The sequence below is a fragment of the Podarcis vaucheri genome, assembly GCF_965113315.1.
Source record: "Podarcis vaucheri genome assembly, chromosome: 2".
NCBI classification, from domain to species: Eukaryota; Metazoa; Chordata; class Lepidosauria; order Squamata; family Lacertidae; genus Podarcis; species Podarcis vaucheri.
Window position 1 is genome coordinate 90,557,814 of NC_138760.1, and position 21,862 is coordinate 90,579,675.

The following is a 21,862-nucleotide window of genomic DNA, read 5'->3' on the forward strand; positions in this document are numbered from 1 at the left end:
GACTGGCTGAGAAGGAGCTGTGAGTTGCATACACTGTATATGGTCTGAGTTTTTAGAATGAAAACTTAGCCAAGCAAAGAGCTTATAGAATGAGGATCTGCTTATGTGATAGTAGCAGAACTCCAGAGTAAATGGGTCCTGGGGAGCAGTGGAGGGAGGGGTGTTGAGAACTGTGGTTCAAATGGGCAGTTCCAAAAAATTGGTCCATGGGCTAGGACAAGGCAGAAGATGAATGGGAGATGATCTGGTAGTCTGTGTGTGAGAAATTGTGAGTGATGCTTGGGATGGCACCAAAGTGGAAAACAGGGTTGGATGTCTAGTGTGAAGGAGGGCTGTTGGACTCTGTGCCTTGGATTCAAGCTCTGTCCAGTATACCTTTAAGACCAGGTGATACTTCCTTGAACTTAGCATGAGGTTCATTCATCTCTTCTGCACTGAAGAGAACGTCACGCCGAAGTCATAGCTGGCTATTCCCCTGACAGTGGTGGTAGTAGCTGATCTTCCGAGATCAGCAGTGAAAGAGGTTTATCCCAGGCATAGGCACACTCGGCCCTCCAGATGTTTTGGGACTACAACTCCCATCATCCCAGACCACTGGTCCTGTTAGCTAGGGATGATGGGAGTTGTAGTCCCAAAAACATCCGGAGGGCCGAGTTTACCTATGCCTGGTTTATCCTTTAGGAATGGTGAGGGTGTTCTTTGCAGGAGGCAGACCCATTCTAATGCAGGAAGTTGGCTTCACCTTGTAAGACAAAATGGGAGAATTGGAAAATGATAAAAACTGCTTTTGAAGCATGCACATTTTGTGTGCATAGCTTATATTGGAATCAATGTTTTCTCATTTTCATGTTTTTATTACTAAATGCAAAAATGGGAACACTTACCCTTGTGCAAAATGCTGGAACATTTGCTTGAACAGATGTTGATCCAGAAGGCAAATGTAGTTACAGTCAATACAATCCCAAATTCTAAGGCTGAGAAAGCAAGAACACCTGAAAAATGAGGTTTCTTTACTTTCATTTGCTGCTACCATTTTGGGATTAATTTTAGCACCCAATGTGCAAGGTGCAGATGATCAAGGCATATAAGCACACATCCTTGGAGGAAAGTTGCTTTGGAATTAATAGGACATGCTTTCAAGTAAACCTCTCTAGAATGGGGGTGCAAGCAGGAAAAACTACTCGGCTTTCTTCTTGTTGATAAAACATCCCTTCCTCCTCATGGCTTGAAACTTGCGCTGTTTGTGATTTTTCTGCTGCCGAGCCACATCAGGATTTAAAAGGCAACAAGATCCTTGACTTCACTTTTAAGACTTTTAAAACTGCTTTTTAAGAAATACATGTTTAATTATATCTCTGTTTTGGATGAGTTGTGAATGCAGATCAAGAATTGTTGTGGTAGAGACCCGCACTTTGCCTTTAGTTTTTGTCTACCGCCCAGGTTAGCCTTTTCTGAGTGTTGTTTGAATTTGATGACACAATCATTCATTCAGACTTGCTGCTGTTAGCTGCATAGACATCTCACCATGGAGGTAACAAATGTACTGTGTAGTTTAGGCTTCCGTAATGCTTATGGCACTAGTCATACCCCAACATACGATGCCCCAAATTCGACAAAGAGGCAGTCGTGGGAGCTGTGATGTGACCTTAATGTTATCTAATCTATCGAAAGAACATGCTTGGCTGGTGCTGTAGCTTCTTTGCTTTCTGTGAAAGGCGAGAAAGGCAATCCCAATTGGCTGCAGGGCAAATGCTGGCGAAGATGTCATATAAGATGTCATACAATTGATGCTGCCCTCCCCCCCAAAAAAATATTTACTCAGCTGGAATTATAGATGCTCTCTGCATGATGGTTAAATACTGCTAACCAGCCAAAGTAGGGACCCTTGGAAACGAACGTGTCTTGTAATTTCCATGGATCCCCTACAGTTTCGTTTAAAAAGTGTACACCTAGTTCATCAAATTAAAAAAAACACCTGAACATGGGCTCCTTTGGTGATGTGAATCAGGATGAGGTGGTATTGGAGTTACTGTGTTTACTGTATTAGCAATCTATATCAAATGCTGGCCAGTCAGTGAGCTGTGATCAGATCTACCATGACAGAATGGTCCCTGCCCCCTTTTCACTGACATTTTAAGCACCTCCTCTGTACAACCTGCATTGTACTTTGCTGCTGAGGAGTATCTGCACTAAGTGAAGGAACTGCCTCCTTACAAGCCTTGTGATCTATGTGTGTGTATATAAAAAAAAACCTCCCTGTTGAGCACACAGTATTGTCCATGAGCAGACAAATGTTTGTGTGTCCCTGGGTGTGTGTCCCACGGCATGTACCATGTGGTGTTGGAACAGAGATTAAAAATAGAGTAATGTATATTTTTGTCTGTAAAATAAATGAACTTTGACATAAATTAAGGTATCCTTTCTCTCACGATAGAGGCTGTGTATATGTGTTATTGCATTTTTGCACTATTTGTTTTCTTCAGAGTAAAAGAAGACCCTGATCAATAACGAAATGCTCAGATTCTGAGGGAAAGCAAAGAACTGTTGTGCGTTTTTTTTCCTTTACCTGACTAGGTCTTGGAAGAGGAGAAGTGATAAGGATCCCCCCCCCCAAGTAGTTCAGCATAACTGAGGTAACAGTCTTACACCCACTTACCTTACTTCTGAGTAGGCAGGTATAGGATTTTGCTGTTAAGTCACCTGGTTGAAGTTGTTGACTTTGAAGGATGATTTGTAAGGAAGTAAATTTTAGAAATTATTATAATTATTACTAAAGTTATGGTACCTCCTTTATTTGTAGCTCCAAGATGTATCTTGGCTTTTTTTTGTAGCCTTCAGGTTTGCTCTTTGTTGCTATCCTATGACTATTGGAATAAAACAGTGTTGCCACTGCTATTTACTGAAATAGAACCCATTGATTTGACTATAACCGTACCTCCATAAATCACATGAATTACATTTGCTGAGTGTGAATTCAGTGGCAGGTCAGAGCAAATGCCAGTTTTTGTTGGTTTTTATCAGGAATGGTATCCAAGCTCTCAGCAGGTTGATGTGATGACATTACATCATCCAGAAACAATGCATTAATCGGGGCTTGGTGTAAATTGGGGGTCCGCAGTCCCACTTGTCACACTCATAGCCAGTATTCTGCCCTTCCATCCCCTCTTGCAAGCCTGGCAAGCTGCAAGTGTCCTAGAGATAAGAAGAAGAAGAAGAAGAAGAAGAAGAAGAAGAAGAAGAAGAAGAAGAGGAGGAGTTTGGATTTGATATTTTGCTTTATCACTACCCTAAGGAGTCTCAAAGCGGCTAACAATCTCCTTTCCCTTCCTCCCCCATAACAAACACTCTGTGAGGTGAGTGGGGCTGAGAGACTTCAGAGAAGTGTGACTAGCCCAAGATCACCCAGCAGTTGCATGTGGGGGAGCGGAGATGCGAACCCGGTTCCCCAGATTAGGAGTCTACCGCTCTTAACCACTACACCACACTGGCTAAGGTTAGGACTTGTTCTCATGCTGTGCTTCTGAAGCACATGGAGCACCATAGAACCCGCAGCACAATCCCAGGAATTATCTCTGCCCTGCACCATGTTTGGAGCTGGAAAAAAGGATTGTGCTTTTTGGAGGTGCCCATGGAGTGGGGGCCCTGAATCAAGTTTTGAGTTGCCTGAGTGCTTCTCGGGCAATTTGGGGAAAATTCAACTGGGAGGTGAAATCTGTGGTGATATGCCCATGAACTACTTGGTAGATTATTTGGGGGAATAAATCAAGGTGAATTTTTTGAGATAAGATTCGGGGTAATGAATTCAGTTACCTGAAAAGGGGCACTGAACTGATTTGAAACAAGATCTGTTGGAAAATTAGCTGGGCACTGCTGAATTGAAAAGAAACTGATTAGGGGAAGGATACAAATTATAGAATTTATCAAAGGTTATTTAGATGGGAAATTAGTTGGCTTGCTGCTTTGGACATCCATATTCTAAATCCGTAGCTATACATCTAAATAAATTCATTTAAATCTGGTGATATACCCATGCGCCGGATTTTTTAAGCTCCTGGCAGCACCACTCAGGTGTTCCATTATATATGATCCAACAGAACAGTCTTTTATTATGGGAGAAATTTATATTAAAAAAATGTACGATTGACCAAAAGGACAGGATTTTTTTCCATTTCATGTAGGGATAATTACTAGGCAGCAACAATCAATACCTGCTTTTGGAAAGTTCTGGGCTCAAAGTCCCAAATCTAAAGTTTTGCTTAGGCCTCTTGAGCTAAACCAGGATTTCCCAAACCTGGGTCTTCAGATGTTTTTGGACTACAACTCCTATCAACTGTCACGGATGATGGGAATAGCAGTCTGAAAATAGCTGGAGACCCAAGCTTGGGAAACCCTGAGCTAAACCAAAAGGATATCTTGATTTCACCCACATGCTTTGAAGTGCTGTCTCCACCAAGGAGGAGACATTGAGGTCAGTATTATATTGGCCACATTGATTAGCAGCGACTTCTCAGGGTTTCAGGAAGGGGACATTCCCAGTCCTACTCAAAGTTGCCTGGAATTGAACACGGGATCCCTATGAAATGAGTTTTGAAATTCCCTTCAGTCTCGAAAACAGTTTGCCATGAGGCATTGAGGGTCTGTTTGAGGGGAGGAGGGAAATCCTAAACCCTTGTTGAGTAAATACTCCTTTGGCTTGTCTTCAAGTTAGTAATTTGCTTTGTGACTCTGCATTTGTACAGAGGGATTGAAAGATGGAGAGAAATTAATTTCACAAGGACTCCCTTGCCTGCAAGCGGATATAATTCTTTACTGCAATAGGCGCGTGAAGTATGCTTCTAGGTAGTATAAAGACCTTAATTAGTTGCAAACCGGATGTGTTTTAATTGTTCTAGCAACCAGCCGGCAAGCTTCCTTGTTCTGAAAACACAGCATTCATTTTCATGTGGAAACATGATTTAAACCTGTCATTTAAACTGGGCTTTTCTCTTGCTGATTGAAATCAATGTGCCCTGGGTGGAATGGATAGCCTTTTAAATGTTGGATTAAAATAATTGTATTTTATTATGCTTTTCGTGTTTAATAAACACTGGAGGATTTCTTTATTGTGGTTGCTATGGTAATGCATGCCAAAGTCCCTTTACAGATTTTTTTTCAAAAAAACTTCCTGAGCCTACAATTAGCTGTTTCATGTTTTTAAATAGATAACAACTGTTCTATTATTTTGTATTGGCATCGGCCCGCCTTCATCATAGCATATCAACAAAATATTTGTGATTTGGATGCACCTTGTATTTTGAAAGTTCACTTATCATTAATTGCTTTTGTTGGTGCAATTATAAGTGTGTTTTCCTTTATTGTTTCCTAGGAGGGAAGGGTACCTAGGGTGGGTGGCATCAGCTACATGACGATAGCCTGCCTTCCCTCCCCGCACTCTGTATGATGACAAAAACATTACAATTATTTTGTCTGGAACAGGCAGTTTTTCCTCCTCCAGGCTTATCTCAACATAGACATCTACAGCTAATTTTACAGTCTCCAAACTTTATGAGCCCATTTTAATTTCCTCTTTCACTTGACAACCTGTGTATTGAGCATTCGTCCTGATTGTTTGCACAAAATTTGCAGGGAGGCTAGATGACACTGTGTCAGGAAAATATTATCCCACACTTTCCACTGCATTGTTATGTGCCAAATTCATTTTAATTATGCAACCTGATTTCACTATGTGATTGTGTCCCACCCAAAAAACAAAAGAAAGTCTGGCAGTCCCCTTTTTGGCATAAATTATTAAATGTCTGGGAAGCTCAACAATTATAAGAATAACCTCAGGTTTTTTTCCAACAAAAATTATGCATTTAAGCAGAAGCCTATTCTTGCTTCCAATAAGTCTTCTTTGCTCACTTACCAAAATTACTCACATATTGCACTGCTAGCCCTAATCGGAGTAAACACATGCAAATTAATGGACACAAGTAATTTAGGTTTATTAACTTCAGTGGATCTACTCTGACAAAATAAAAATCAATGAGAAAATTCTTATTTATTAAAATAAATGCCTTTCACGTAAATATAGTGAGGGGGTGTACAAAAATACATTAAAATTAGATTAAAATCTACTCACAGAAAAAAATAAAATACCAGCCCACATTAGGCCAAAGCAGACATATCAAGTTATTACAGTCAATTGTTTGGTTGGCTGAAGGCTGATGTACTTACAGAAATGATAATACCTGTTATTAGGAACATACATTTAGGTGAAAGCAGCCCAGCTGCTGGATTCTGCTGGGGAATCACTTTAGAGATGTGCATTTGTGCTTCATATGTTCAGTGCTAGAAACACTGATGTTCTGTGCAGTTGTATCCAGTTCCAAGACAGTTGAGGCTGCATTGCATGGAACAAAGCCCTGACCCAACCTGCTTTTTGAAAAAGAAAATCACCTTTGAATGAGAGATTGCAATTTTTAGTAAGAGTTCCGCCCCCCCATTACTTTACTCACCAGTCATTTTTTCATTCATAAATGCAGCCACTATAAATCTCACAGGATTTTGATATTTTTTCCTTGTAAGTACTTTGCTACACTGAATTTAATATTGTGTGCTCGATAGCAGCTCCCCTTCTTTCTTCTCTCCAGATCTTACTCCCATTCCTTCCACCCCTTTTTTTCTTTTTAATGGAACTCTCAGCTTTAAAAACAGACTTACGGAGCTGTCCCAAATATTTCAGTGGAACTAGCTTCAGTTAGGTTGAGAAAAACCACACTTACTTGGCCACATCTAAACCAGATGATTTTAATGCTTATATAGCCCTAATTATGCTTCTGGCTTAATGATTAGGGATCATACCACAAGAGGGAATTAGAAAATAATTTAGTCCTGGTATTATTATTATAACTCCTAAAAGAATTATTAAAAACAAAACTTAAACCACTGCCCTGTACTTGAAGTTTGAAAAGTAGTCTGGTCTGCTATTTGTGAATTCTCACAATCCAAAATAGCAATAAATAAATAGCAATAAAATCTAGTCAGCAACTAACTTCATACAATGTTCTAGGGCAGCTTGATCCTAAGCACGTTTACATAAGTACGTACCCTTGTGTTTAGTGGGCTTACTCAGTCCACCAACCAAGCAAATGTGCATATTCCAGAGTTGCAGTTTCAGAGAGAAGCTGTTAACTATGCTCCTTGCTAGGAATCGACGCTCGAAAAATTAAAATTCTGCGCATCCCAAAACCTATCATTCATCACAGTTGAAACCGCGTGCAAAATGCCATGGGCAAGTAAGAATACAGAAGTGGCAAGGGCAATGGATCAATCTTGATTAACAGCAAGCCTGCCGCCATCCTAAAAAAAAAACCCCAACACAACCCTGTGTTTAAGGGGCTTCTAAAATGAATGGACTAAACTGCATCTCTGTAGTGAAAGTGGCGCCTGTTAGCTAAAAGAGGCCCAAGGTCCCAGGTGAGGTCTTGGCCCAACAGCTGAGGCCATCGAGTGCTGGCGCAGGAGGCAAAGAAACCTCCTGCCTCCCCGATCCATTGCATCCCACCTTCAGCCGGTAAGCAGCATCCTCGGCCGGCAGCATTCGGATAAGGAAGACCACAATTCCCAGCGTGCTTTGCGGCCGGCCTCCAACACCGCGCCTTGCCATTGGCTCCTTCGTCGACAGCCGCCAACCAGACGCGGGCTTGTAGGTTGGTAGAGCGGTGTGTTCCGTCTGTGTGTACATCTTGCTCTTTTCTGCCCCATCCCGCGTAGGGAGGAAGCCGAGGGAATTGGTTTTCCCGCCCGCGGTGGTTATTTCTGCTGTTGCTATGGGGGGTGGCGGGAGTAGCCATGGCAATAGGAAGGTCTCCTTCGAGATGGATGAGCAGGAGCGAGTGCGAGTCCTGCAGGGCATCCGGGTGAGTAGGAGGGCGAGCGCGGGGTGGCGGGCGCCTGCCGGGTAAAGGGCTGGGGGGAGGAGGAGTCGGGGGACGGGGTGGGGGACTAGGCAAGTCCGGTGGTGGTGGAGGGGGACATGGGAGTACTGAGAGGATGTCTCTGGGGAACAGGGACACGGGATCTAGGGGTCATGGGCTACTCTGGATGGAGTGCTAATGGTTCCCAAGGTTATAAAGTGTGTTTGGTAGGGAAAACATACTCCCGTTTCCCTGAAGGTGTCCACCTACATTTCTTCTTAAAGCCCACGACTCATTTAATGTGACACGTTTAATAGGCCCATGAATATCAGTTGCTGGGGAACCCAAGCGAAGAGAGTGTGCATGTGGGCTTCCCATAAGTTTTTGGCTGGCCACTCTGAGAACAGGATCCTGGATGGGGTGGGCCTCTGGTCTGACCCAGCATGGCTTTCCTTATATCTGCCATATATATATACAGTATATATTCTGTTTTACAATTTAGAATATACATTTAAACCTTAAGAAGGGAAGTCATTGATATTTTCTCTTTCCATGATTCATTTTGCATAGCATAAATCCCCACATATTTTATATAAACTAGACCATTCAGTATTCCATTATTACTTCCATCAAAACTTATTTATACTGTTCAAATTATCTTAATGCTGCCAAGTGTACACAATTTTCCCCCATATATTCAAGTAAACATTTTCTTCTTTAAACGAATGTTCTTGTTCTCATATTCTGTAAGTTAGATCCACAAGCTGTGCATATTCCATCAGTTTAAGTTGCCATTCTTCTTTGGTTGGGACCTCACTTGTTTTCCATTTTTGGGCTAACAAAACACAGGCCACCGTAGTTGCATACATAAATAACCTTTTTGGACACCTGGGTCCTTATGTTCATCTGATTCAGTAGGGCTCTTCTTACATTCTTAAAACTGCTAGTCTTTCAATTATCGCAATACTCTTAACAGAAGAGCATCTTGTGGCTTAGGAAGGCAGATGGCCTAGTAGCCTTTTTATTAATAAAGATTTCTAGTGTTCTTTTAAGTGCTCAAATTTCTTTCTAATTCTTACTTAACTTCGCAGCAGTTTTGTGAGGTACTTTTTTTAAAAAAATCCCATTTTATATATGTCGTGTTTAATTTGAGAATGATTTTGTTGACCTCTACTTGTCATGTTAGTGAGTGAAAAGGGATTTGAACCCAGGTCCAAACCCAGAATAATTTGTTGAATGTAGGAGGCAGCTGAGGAAAAAGAGCATGCTACTCCTGCTCATAAAAGCAATATGGGATTGTAGGCAAGTAGGGATAGCCTTGCCATTTAACAGCACTGCAGATGCATGCATACAGCTGTCAACTCAATTAAATCATTGTATGTGGGAGAAAAGGGTTCTGACATGTTACAGTACAGTCTTCAATAGCTTCTGTATAGAAAGCTCATTTGATATTATTATTATTAATGTGCATCCAAACTTAGAGAATGGCAGTATGGCCAACAGAAGTGTAGTCTCAGAGTATGACATCTGGACTATGCAAAACAAATTGGTATAAAATTCACATTGTGGTACAGTGGTACCTCAGTTTTTGAACATACAGTGGTACCTCGGGTTACAGACGCTTCAGGTTACAGACGCTTCAGGTTACAGACTCCGCTAACCCAGAAATAGTACCTCGGATTAAGAACTTTGCTTCAGGATGAGAACAGAAATCACGCAGTGGCGGCAGTGGGAGGCCCCATTAGCTAAAGTGGTGCTTCAGGTTAAGAACGGACCTCCAGAACGAATTAAGTTCTTAACCCAAGGTACTACTGTAATCCATTCTGGAAGATCGTTCGAGTTATGAAACGTTTGTAAACCGAGGCGCAAAGGGTTGTCTGCAAATTCAGTAGAGAAAATTGAAAAAAAACTCACCAGAAGCTGCTCGACTTCCAAGGCGTGTTCAAAAATGGCAGCATTTACTTTGGGGTTTTCAGCATTCGAAAACCGAAACGTTTGACTTCTGAGACGTTCGAAAACCAAGGTACCACTGTATCTGTGTGTATGTTTTGAATAATTGAGGCGATCCAAGGGAATTTCTCTGTAACCGTAAGCATCTTTTCATTTTACAAGGCCCCAAGTACTCTGTTGCTTGTGAGTGCAGAATGACAAGAACCAAACCGCAAGCCATTAAACATTGCAAGTTTACAATTTTAAGTGTGGAAGTGTTCATAAAACACTGGATCGGTTTCAAGTAATATTATTTGTATTAGTTGTAATTGATTAGTATCTGCTCTCCATCACAAAATTACTAGCTAAGGGATTTTTTTTTTAAAGCCTCATCAGCTTCCCAAGTACAGTAAGCAACTTAAAAAATATATATAAAAAGCTTTTTGGCAGTATGCAACTTGTAGAAGGTGCATTGATTTAGCAAGCAGTTCTGTCATGAAGACTAATCAATGTGGTAGATTAAAGAGTATAAAACAGAGATCAGATAAGGATTGAAAACAGCTGAGGAAAGAGAGAGAGAAGAAACAAAAGCTCAACAAAAGAAGAATGTTGGAAGATTCAGGACCAACAAAAAAAGTACTTTTTCATGCAACACATCATTAAATTATGGAATTCACTCCTATAGAAGGGATGATTGCCACCAACTTGAATGCCTTTAAAAGAGGAGTAAACAAATTAATGGAGAATAAGGCTAGCTATAGCTACTAGCCAGGATGGCTGTGCTCGGGCTCCACAGCCATGGGCATAGCCAGGCAACTGCCCCTCAATCAGGTAAATAAATAAAATATTCAACTAACTGATGAATTGCATGGCAGATAACTCAGTTTTACCCCCCCCCCAACGTAAAGCCTGCCCCCTAAAAGAAATACTGACTATGCTCACGTCCACAGCTAAAGGTTCTACTGGCAGGCTTCTCACAGACATCTGCATCTGGTTGGCCACTGTGAGAACAGGATGCTGGACTTTCTGGGTCATTGGCTTGATCCAGCAGAGTCCTTATTTGGGGAAGGACGATTTGATAATCCTGTTCTTGCTTTCTATTAGAGAAGCCTAAGTAATCTACAGCAAAAGGATTAGGTTTTTCTTTTTAATTTCATACTATCTGTATGAAATTAAATTACATAATTTGTAATATCTGTAATCACGATATGTTTATTTGATATTCTTGTCTCTTGCTGTTTTTATCCTTATGTGCGTAGACCCTTAGGAATAGGGTGGGCTAGAATTCCAAATATATTCTAAAAATAATTTTTAGAAAATCATTTTCTAGCATATTCAGTTCCTTTTTTGGGACATTCTCAAAGATGGTAACGTTACACTTACAGCATTGCCTGAGGAGTGTCAAAATGACAAATTAATACCTGCTAGGCAATCCCTTTCCTATTCATGCCTAAATGTATTTTGGGGGAATGTACTGTATACCTTTCGGGTATACTTACGGTAGCTTACAGAAAAATAATACAGTGGTACCTCGCAAGACGAATGCCTCGCAAGACGGAAAACTCGCAAAATGAAAGGGTTTTTGGTTTTTTGAGTTGCTTCGCAAGACGATTTTCCCTATGGGCTTGCTTCGCAAGACGGAAACGTCTTGTAAGTTTGTTTCCTTTTTCTTAAAACCGTTAATACAGTTGCGACTTAACTTCGAGGAGCAACTCATAGCACGCGGTGTGGTAGCCTTTTTTGAGGTTTTTGAAGACTTTGGTGATTTTTGAAGCTTTTCCAAAACTTTTCCGACACCGTGCTTCACAAGACGAAAAAAACCGCAAGACGAAAAAACTCGCGGAACGAATTAATTTCGTCTTGCGAGGCACCACTGTACAACAAAATAATCTGCCTTATTAGGACTGTTTTTAAATCACTATATACCCTACACATCATAACAGCCCATTAGCAGCAGACAGCAAACTAAAATTTTGACTAGTGAATAATTATTTTCCTCTAGAGTACTTGTCATTCTTTTGTTATTAAGGGTAAGGTGTTGCATCTCTGGTAATTTCCAGACATGAGATAGAGAGATAAAGGCAGCAGCACATGAATTATGATTTCTTTATCTCCAACAGTTAGTTTGGGGATTCATCCAAATTCTAATACAGGGATGGCCAACTCCCAAAAGACTGCAATCTACTCAGAGTTAAAAACTGGCAGTGATCTACCCACTTTTGGGGGGTTCAGGTCAAAGTTGTTGAGCTTCTTTGGGAGGAGCCACAGATCTACCAGTGATCTACCACAGACGTTCAGTGATCTACTGGTAGATCACGATCTACCTGTTGGACGTGCCTGCTATAATACAACTAGTTTCTCTTTTTCTTTCTCTCTGCTTTTAAAATTGTGTTAGCTTTCTGAAGATGTGGTGAAACGAATGAAGGAACCTTTCCAACCTAAAAGGGATCAGCGATCTCCGTCCTTGTCTCCGCCTCCTTTGTCACAATCTACAGAAGGGAAACGTAAGACCTCTACAGGTATAGTGCTGAATTTTTACAGTACTCATATGGGTGACATATGGCTGTCTTCCTTTTTCACAGCACACTTGAGTTTCATCAATGCATCAGCATTTTTAAGGTAAACAGTGACTTAGTACATTCTATTTCCATTTAGCTGGGCACATGTTCTGGGTCCATTGTTGTTCAACATCTTAATAAATGACTTGAATGAAGGAGTGGCGGGGATGCTCATCCAAGTTGCAGATGACACCAAACTGGGCGGGGTAATCAATGCTGCAGAAGACAGAATCGGGATTCAATGTGACCTTAACAGATTGGAGAACTGGGTCCAAAGTAATGAAATGAATTTCATTAGGGAAAAATAGAAGGTTCTACAGTTAGGTAGGGAGAACCAGCTGCACAAATATAAGATGTGGGGGGACATCTGGCTTGCCAGAAAAGGATCCAGGGGTCTTAGTGGATCACAAGCTTAACATGAGCCAACAGTGTGATGCAACAGCAAAAAAAGCTATTGCTGTTCTAGACTGCATATAGTGTCCTGATCAAGGGAAGTAAGGGTATTGCTGTATTCTGCCTTGGTCAGACCATACCAGGAGTACTGTATCCAGTTCTGGGTGTACCACAATTTAAGGAGAGTATTGACAAGCTGGAACATGTGCAGAGGGGGGCAACGAATATGATAAAGGGTCTGGAAATCAGGCCTTATGAGGAATGGTTGAGGAGTTGAGTATGTTTAACCTGGGTAAAGGACTGAGAGGAGATATTATAGCCATCTCCATATATCTATCACATGAAAGATGGAGCAAACTTGTTTTCTCCTGCTCCGGACAGCAGGACCCAAACCAATGGCTTCAAGTTACAAAAAAGGAGATTCAGATCAAGTATCAGGAAGAACTTTCTGACAGTAAGAGCTGTTCAACAGTGGAACTGACTCTCTTGGAAGGTGGTGTGCTCTTCTTCATTGGAGGTTTTTAAGCTGAGGTTGGAGGGCCATCTGTCATGGATGCTTTAGTTGAGATTCCTGCATTGCAGTGGGTTAGACTAGATGACTCTTGGGGTTCATTCAAACTCTACAATTCTAAAATGTTTTGTTACTCTACAGCATTGAGAGCCCGTGTGGTTTAGTATTGACCTAGGACTGAAGAGACTAGGATTCAAATCCTTGCTGGACCATAAGTTCCACTGGGTGCTCTTGGGCTAGTCACCAACTCTAATCTTAATCTAGCTCACAGGGTTGTCATGAAGATAATATATGGGGGGGGGATTTCCTTTCCCATGGTTTCCTTGGCAGAAAGGTGGGATATAAATGCACTAATAAATAGAGTAAAATGTAGGGGAAAGCAACCATAATACGACTGTTATATTTGATTGATTATATTTGGTGCTTAGGGATTGTACCATAAGCATGTAGTGTAGTTATGTGTGTTCAGAGGTTCACGAACCTATTCCAGATGTTACCAGTGAGAAAGAAGTGGAGGAATTCTGATGGAGCTCAGCTGTTTCATTCTCTGCTTAATGGCTTGTTTCAAAGAATGGTCTCTCGTGAGTGGTTTGCTTACCTAAATCAGCTGGTTCCTGATTTCCTCTGTAGTCCCTAAACAAGCATTCTTGGCTCATCTGTCAGTTGTCCCTTCAGGAGCCTTAATCTTGTTGTTTTGAGGGATCTGGAATGATTTGTGAGCTAGTGAATCAGTTCTTTGCTGGTTGAAAATGAGCTGATTAGCTTTCCCCCACAATGGGGGTAAAAAAATAATAATTGTAAGAGCCCCTCTGCTTTAAAGATGAACTTCACACTACTCCCACCTGCCTTGTTCCGTGTCATAGTTACAGGAACAATTTATTCAGTCTTCATGATTTAACAAAGATTTTCTCACTCAATCGTAGACCATTGCTAATTTAACTCAGTGACTTGCTGGAATGTTACACCTCTGTCCTTTTATACATCATATATTTTAATTAATATATGAGAGGCAACTTTTTATTCCACATTAGTTGTATTCTTCTTTCCTTTTCTCCAGAGATCCGTCCACCAACAGCTGACAACTTGGGCCGAAAACCCTCTGAAGCAGAGGAGGATCTGTACAAGAGGTGAGATATGTTTGCATCATAAGATCATCATCCAGATTCCTCGTGTTCTTTTGAGGCCATTTTCATTGTGCAGTGCTACTGTTTTGTGGCTGGTGGAAACAATGCAGTGGACGGGAGAGCTGAAATCGTCTTTTCTTGCTTTTCTGCTACCACAGGCCCAACCCAACCTTTAGGACAGAGGTGGAGAACTTGTGATCCTGACCAATATGTTATTGGTCTCCAACTTCCATCAGACCTAAGCAGCTTGGACAATGCGCAGGGTTGATGGATGGTTGTCCTGCAACATTTGGAGAACCACAAGTTTTCCACCCAGCCTTAAGGCAATGAATAATTTTCTCACTCCTGGTATTACTGAGTATCAGAGTACTTGGGCATGTATGATCTATAAGATGGCATATTAAAATTTATTCTCTTCCCTGAGCAGGGGTGAGGAGGTTTAGTGGTGGTGTCACTGAATAGTTGAATGCTGGAATGATTGGCTATGAGCCAATTGTGTGTGCATCACCTTCTGATTGGATTGCTCATTGCTCAATTACATTTATAGCCCATTGTGCTCCAGAAATTAAAATGGTGACCTGGTCCCATGAGCTGGTGATTGTGCCACATAGAACATAACTCTGTTCACTATGGTTCCGGCCATGAGAGCTGCATCTTAATTTGGGAGTCCAAAGGGATTTGCTGAGCCCTTCCTTCTCCCAACAGGTATGAGCAAGAGCAGGCAATGGTCCAAGAGGAGCTACTCCGACTGGCCAAAAGAGAGCGGGAGGCAGCCAACGAGAGTCTGAATGTAAGCCTCCAGCGGGAGAGGAATACCACCAATGAAGAGAAGCTGAAAGCAGCCCAGCTGGTGAGTATCACAAAAGCTTTTTTGGGAGGTAGCACCCACCCCCTGGAATACCATTCCTCAAGTAATTCATGAGGGAAAGACAATAATAAGCACTTCTTAAAAAGTTTAGCCATACTTTCTTGGACTCTGACATTTAATTTTTGATTTCCTATTTTTTTTACGGTTCAGTTTTATTTATGATACATTGTTTTCTTCAGGTTTTTTTTACATGCTTTTATGGAATTTTATTGATTGCTGTGTTTTTATTCTTTGCAAACTGTTTAAAGTTTTCTTATGATACTAAGTGGTATAATTTGTGTAATATACAGTTTAGTCTATAAGCAGGTTTTTATTTAATTAGTTAAATGTTAAAATCTTTTTCATAGCCCCTCCTTGAGTTGTATAACTCATAAGAAGACTTTAAGGCAGGAAGAAGATACACTAAAAAGGGATGGCCATTGGCATGTAGACTATGGCTGCAGGGAGTTGAAACCCAACATCTGGTTTCCCCACCTCTTTTATGGCATCTTTCCTGTCTAATCTGAAAGGAGCAGTTTTGACAAGGAGTTAAATAAAAGAAGGGAGTGAATGTCTGAGGCAGGTGAAAGGTGGGTGAGACATCATGCTTGGCAGCTGCAGTGTTAGTGCTGTTACAGCTCTGGAGAGGTGATAATTTCTTTTTTTGTGAAATGTAATTATCAGGCTATTGTAAGGGGGGGGGGGAATCAGTGAATTATTTCCAAATTCAGAGCAGTCTTGTCTCAGAGAGTTGGCTCCACAGTTATGTGGAGTGCTCTTGCTTGCCTCTGTGGAAATTCTCTTAATAAGTAATGAGAAGAAAGTTCAAGAAGAGGAGACACCTGCCTCTAAGGAAATTAAGGGTACCACTGATGAGCCTTTCAAGTTTCTTGGTAGTACCCACAGTTTTCTTGGAGGCTGGCAGGCTTCTAAACCCTGCCATGTTACATTGTGTGAGGGGCTTGGAGGAGTGGCAAACATATGCAGTCCTGCATTGTTTGCATCCATCTGTCTCAGGAGGCAATGGAAGAGTATAATTTTGGGGCTGAAGTCAAATCATTGGAGAGTTTCAGCACCTGCTGTGACTGTCATTCTGAGCTGTGTAAGTGTAATTCAGGCAGCAGAGTTAGAAAATGAAGCCATCTTTTTTAGACCAAAGAGATGCCTTGAAAAGAATCAGGAATAAAGAAAGCTTTGACTTTCGGTGTATCCTTGAACACCTGGTGGAGGAGCCTAGATGCGAGTATATGAACTTGTGTTGGCAGTAGAAAAATCAACAAGCCGACATAAGAGCTTTGGTGGCTAATAGCATGCTGTCCCAAATAATTTTGAAATTTCATGTCAAAATATGTTCTTCTAAGGAAGAATACAAAGGTGTTTTTTTTTACAGACAAGTGTATCTGTATCATTCCAAATAGGAACACTTTTTAAGAATTTCAAGGTTCAAGTCTTTCTAGCATATAGTAACAATTATTTTAGCTGGTGCTTTTATATAGTATTTTTGAGTATTGTAAAGGCTTCACACACACTGTCTTAATTATGTTCTTGCAGTTTTAAAGCAAGGTGATAAGAGTCTACACTTAAACTCTTGTAGGACATTGAAGTTCGACACAACCAGCAACCAGTAGGCATAGGAACCAGATAGTACAATGTGTAATAAAGTAGGCATAGTTAGACATTGCATGTTAGAAGCAGGGAATATCCTTTCATTCTTTATAAAGTGCTCTGTATGTGGATGATGATGCTATATAAGTATATAGATAAATAATTTCAGGGTACGAATCCTGAATTTCAGAAGTGCTTAATCAGCTCGTTCCTCTCTCAGGCATCCCAAACAATCTAAATGTTCACATTGAGTCAGGGAGGTGGAGGCTATAAAGTGAAAAGTCACTTGCTTGGAATGTTGGAAAGTATGTTAACCTAATTTATATTAACCACAGCCTTAAGTGAAATACGGACCAACTAACATGGATTTTAAAATTCTCTGCTGTGAGAATTCCTAATGCAAATCAAATGGATTTTAACTCAACGCTGGGTAAAAAGCATTTTTCGTCCTTATTGAACAGTGTCAATGAATGCTTCTTTGTATTTAGAGACCGTTGGTAAGATGACGCTGAAATTAATGAAAATTGGATGCATACATTATTCAGACAAGCTAATGTTGGTGTTGCTCAAACCTCTTTCAAATACCCTACAGTCATTCATTAAGCTGATGACTTTGGCTGGGCTTTTCAGTGATTTGGAAGAAGTATTATAGAGCTGTCAGGGGTTTTTTTGTGTGTGTGTGTTTGTGTGTCTGTATCCGTATCCGTGCTTTACTACCATAGTGTTTGGTCAAGTGGGTTTCACAGATTTTTACAGCAACTCAGGTTGCAATCCGTAGAAGCTGAAAGAAACCCCCAGAAGGATGGTCAGAACTTCAGTGTACATCATTTAAATTTTAATTATGTCAGGCTCTCTTGTACAGAATGTATTACTCAGTCTCCCCCTCCCCCATAGCAAGACTGCATGCCCCTATTACAGTTACACAATGCTGGGTCAGGACTAGTAAACTAGTCATATTTCCTCTATCTACTATTCTGACAAGAGGGAAGTTGCTCCTCCAAAATAATGTTGTTGTTGTTTAGTCGTTTAGTCGTGTCTGACTCTTTGTGACCCCATGGACCAGAGCACACCAGGCACTTCTGTCCTCCACTGCCTCCCGCAGTTTGGACAGACTCATGCTGGTAGCTTCGAGAACACTGTCCAACCATCTCATCCTCTGTCACCCCCTTCTCCTTGTGCCCTCCATCTTTCCCAACATCAGGGTCTTTTCCAGGGAGTCTTCTCTTCTCATGAGGTGACCAAAGTATTGGAGCCTCAACTTCACGATCTGTCCTTCCAGTGAGCACTCAGGGCTGCTGCTGATTAAGACACAATTCACATCTTGTGCTTGTCTGTTACTGCTGTCCATTTTGATGAGACTTGCCAAGACATTCCCAGTGAGTTAATGCCCTTCTGTTTTTCTAAGATGAAAATTTGTCCAATCTACTCTCCACCTTCAAAAGTCTTAAATTATCCTGGAGTTCTGGTAAGAAAGTATTCTTTACCAGTTCTCATGTTTCTGCTTTGCCGTGTGATCAAAGCCATACCCTACAGCAAGCCTGTGCAGAGGGCAGCTGGGTATCCTGGAAGGTAGGATATAATAAAATAAATAAATTAAATAAAATTAATGTGAAAGCCAGAAGCAGCAGGCATTTAGGTGCCCTGTGCATAGTGGTGCACTGGGAAAGAATGATATGTCAGTGGTCAGCCTATGGCTTCTTCTGAACTATTGGGAGTTGAAGGTCATACCATGTATCATTGGAAAGGTCACCTGGAGACACCCTGTGCCCTTGCTGTAACAGTAATTCAGTCATTAATACTCTCGCCTCGAACAGGCACCTCGGTTAGAGCAGCAATATTCCTTCTTCACTTTGCCACTCTCGGGCCATAAATCTGAATACAATGGCTGTATATTTTAAACGATTTTGCTTTGATTGTATTGAAAGCCATTTGGTGTTTAATCTGTGTTCTTTACGGTTTTCATCCACTGACTTTTATTATTATTAGTATCTGTGCAAAGCGATGGCTCAGTCTTACTGCCCTGTGTGCTTCCCTGGGATCATAGAATAGGCTGCATACTGAAAGCCACCAGACGTCTGGGCATAATTAATTACTTATTTCATAAAAGAGGCCCTTTGCTTGAAAACAGGTGGAGAAGAAAGCTAGCTTGGAAGTCAGAGAAGCAGTGAGACTATGTTAAGGCACTCTCTGTGTTTCAGATTCTGTTGCTGATTTGGGGTAAAACCAGAAAAGTGGGTACTTCAGGGTTCTCTTTCACAGCATTAACCATACAGAATACTCTTTTTGTGCCAAATACAAATAGTGCTCTGCAAATGCACTATAGGTTTAGTCAGGCTTGCCTATGTTCACCCCTGACCTTCTTCCTCTCTGCCAGTTCTGAAAGGGTCCAGCTCTGTGCCTCAGAATCAACATTGCAAATGAAGCACATCATTGGCTTATATTTTCCTTTGGATAACTTTGTTTCCATGGTGCTTGAATAGATTTGTAAACTTATTTAGCAATGGCAGGGAAGTCAAAAGGGATGGCTGATTGTCCCATAGGGGTTTTTGGGGAGAGTAGCCATAGGAGAGGCTGGCTCATCACACATTTCTGTTTCCTTTCCTGTCAGAACCAAAAAAGCCCAGGCTCACAATAGGTTTAGAACTGAAGGGAGGTAGTTGAGCATGCTTTCGCTCCTTTTCATCCCGAGGACATCCAGGAACCTGATTTAATTTAATTTATTTGTTTCTTCGGCTGTTTTTTTTTTTAGGGCAAGTCCCTCACAAGGCAGCTTATGTAAGAGCAACAGTAGAATCCAGTATCATATTTCAATAAAAAGCAATAATTTGAAACAGGAGTCTCAAACATTTCACAGGCTGGCAACTCACCACTGTGAAATTGACTAAAAACAAATCTAAAAGATTTTCAAATGAGCAGTGATATATTATAAACAACTACGTGTATGTTCCATATTTCCCCCGAAATAGGATTCCAAGGTAGATTACAGAAGAAGAAATCAGAAGAATAATAAAAACAATCAAAGGCATTCCAAAACCAAATATGATGATGGTAAAGAAGCAGAAAAGCTAGCTCTAAAAGCAATCTAAGAAAGAAAGACAAAGTGATACAATTCTGTTTCCCTTATAAGAGCACTCACAACAGTGAACTAACTAGGTTATCTCCCTCCCACCCCTCTTACAGAGGGATGTACCAGCATAAAAAAGATATCCAGCCACTTCAGATAACCACTATTTTATCAAAGAAGAAATATATATATATGTCTACCAGTGATGCTCCTTGTTAGCTGTACTCAACGTGGACTCATTGAAGTAATGGACTTAAAGTCTAATGGGTTGGTTCCAAGTGTGGCAAAGTGGTTTGATTTTGCTCTGTGCCAGAGATGGAGAATTTATGGCCCTCCAGGTGTTGTTTGATGTCAACTCTCATCAGCCTCAGCTAGCACAGCTTATTTTTAGGGATGATGGAAATCTTAGTCCGACGACATATGGCTAGCCACAAGTTCCCCACTTTTGCCCTATGTTTTAAAATAAGTGATGGGTTCTTGCTGTTTATAGCTAGTTGTCTAAACTGTTAGAAGGAGGGGGGAATCAGAAGGAAAAGAAACCAGGGAAAGGACAGCAGAAAAGCAATGGAAAGGGGGAGGGAGGGAAGAGGAAAATGGCAAATGGGAAGAGAAAAATAAGAAAAGCTGTTGCTGAAAAAGTGGACAAATAAAAAGGGAAACAAAGGCTCAGGCCCTCTTACCGTTGCTCAGAAAGAAAGGGTATTTAAAGCCTCCCCAGAATGCTTGTTGAAGGCTGAATGTGTCCTGGACTATGACGCCTCAGGGACTTTACATAAAATGCTACTCAGTCATAGGTCACTTTCCTTTCCCTGCTTCCCCATCTCTGTCAGGGGATAGCTCTCTCAGACTCCACAGATGCATTGTCTGACACTAAACATGAGCTAAACATGAAGAAGTCTGGTGTCCACCTGCAAGGACAAATTTAGAAACTTGCTTTTGGTTAATCAGAACTTGCTAGAGCTGTGGTTAACAGTAACTGGTTTAAATAAATTGCTTAAGAAACCACAGTTTGAAGTTGGCTTGTCTGAAACTATCCATAGTTAATGTGGACCATAGTTTGTCGATCCAGACCACACCACGACCTGCAGTTAAGCAAAAGCAGGAACGGAAGTTTAGCAGTGATGTCCAAATACATCTGGTGTGTAGTTCCAACCTTGGCCTACAATCCTGTGCTCAGTTAACATCCCATTGAACACAGTGTGGTGTATTTTTGTGAAAACACTCACAGGATCACAGTGTTAGCCTTTCTGCTGCGACTGCTTATTTGACTGCCTATTTTTTAGGGTGAAAGTCACGTTAAAGTCTATATGCTGTTAGCACTTCTGTCTGCTACTAAAGAATACTTGTGCTGAAAGTGGTTTGACTTCAGGTGGTAAATAGTGACCAAACATGTTTTATCTTTACATGAAAATCCTGAGGCCAGTTTTTCTAATTGTTCGTGTCTTCATCTGAGCATACCAAAACATTATCAGTAGTGTTACCGCATTAATTTTGTTTCTTTTTTGTTTTGCCTCCTGAAGCTTTAACAGCATTTTCAGGGGTCTATTTTAAAATGTTTTGCTGTAAAAACTAGATAAAAATGAGGTGAGAAGCAGAGATTCTCACTTAATTGTGTATTCCTCCAAATAGCTAGGACTTGGTGTACAATATTTAATACTGTGAAGCTTGCAGTTTAATCGGAGGCAGTATGCCTCTGAATACTGGTTGCCTACTTTTCCCAAGTAGGAACAGTGCTGCTTGAGGGCTTCCCATAGGCATCTGGCTGACCCCTGTTGGAAACAGGATACATGGCTGGATGGGTCTTTGGTCTGGTCCAGCAGGGCTCTTCTTAATTTGGGAGGCATGCAACTGCTGCTTTTCATATTTTCTGATAACTGCAGAGAGTTCCAACTCCTGTCCAATCCAATGCTTCCTTGTTTTGTGAGGATCTCGG

General features: G+C 41.1%; 1 protein-coding gene across 6 annotated transcripts in view; it reads left to right on the forward strand.

Moving 5' to 3' along the window:
- The first annotated feature begins 7,680 nt into the window (after nucleotides 1–7,680).
- CHCHD6 (coiled-coil-helix-coiled-coil-helix domain containing 6) overlaps nucleotides 7,681–21,862 on the forward strand; it is a 195,745-nt gene continuing 181,563 nt past the window's right edge. For 3 of the 6 annotated variants that reach the window (XM_082210659.1, XM_082210660.1, XM_082210663.1), the window contains exons 1-4: nucleotides 7,686–7,901; nucleotides 12,223–12,346; nucleotides 14,347–14,416; nucleotides 15,119–15,263. In XM_082210659.1, the coding sequence (XP_082066785.1) occupies nucleotides 7,812–7,901; nucleotides 12,223–12,346; nucleotides 14,347–14,416; nucleotides 15,119–15,263 (429 nt within the window). In that variant the 5' untranslated portion in view covers nucleotides 7,686–7,811. Of the gene's footprint in view, nucleotides 7,902–12,222; nucleotides 12,347–14,346; nucleotides 14,417–15,118; nucleotides 15,264–21,862 lie in introns of all 6 variants that reach the window. The other 3 variants (XM_082210658.1, XM_082210662.1, XM_082210661.1) reach the window with 3 other exon arrangements.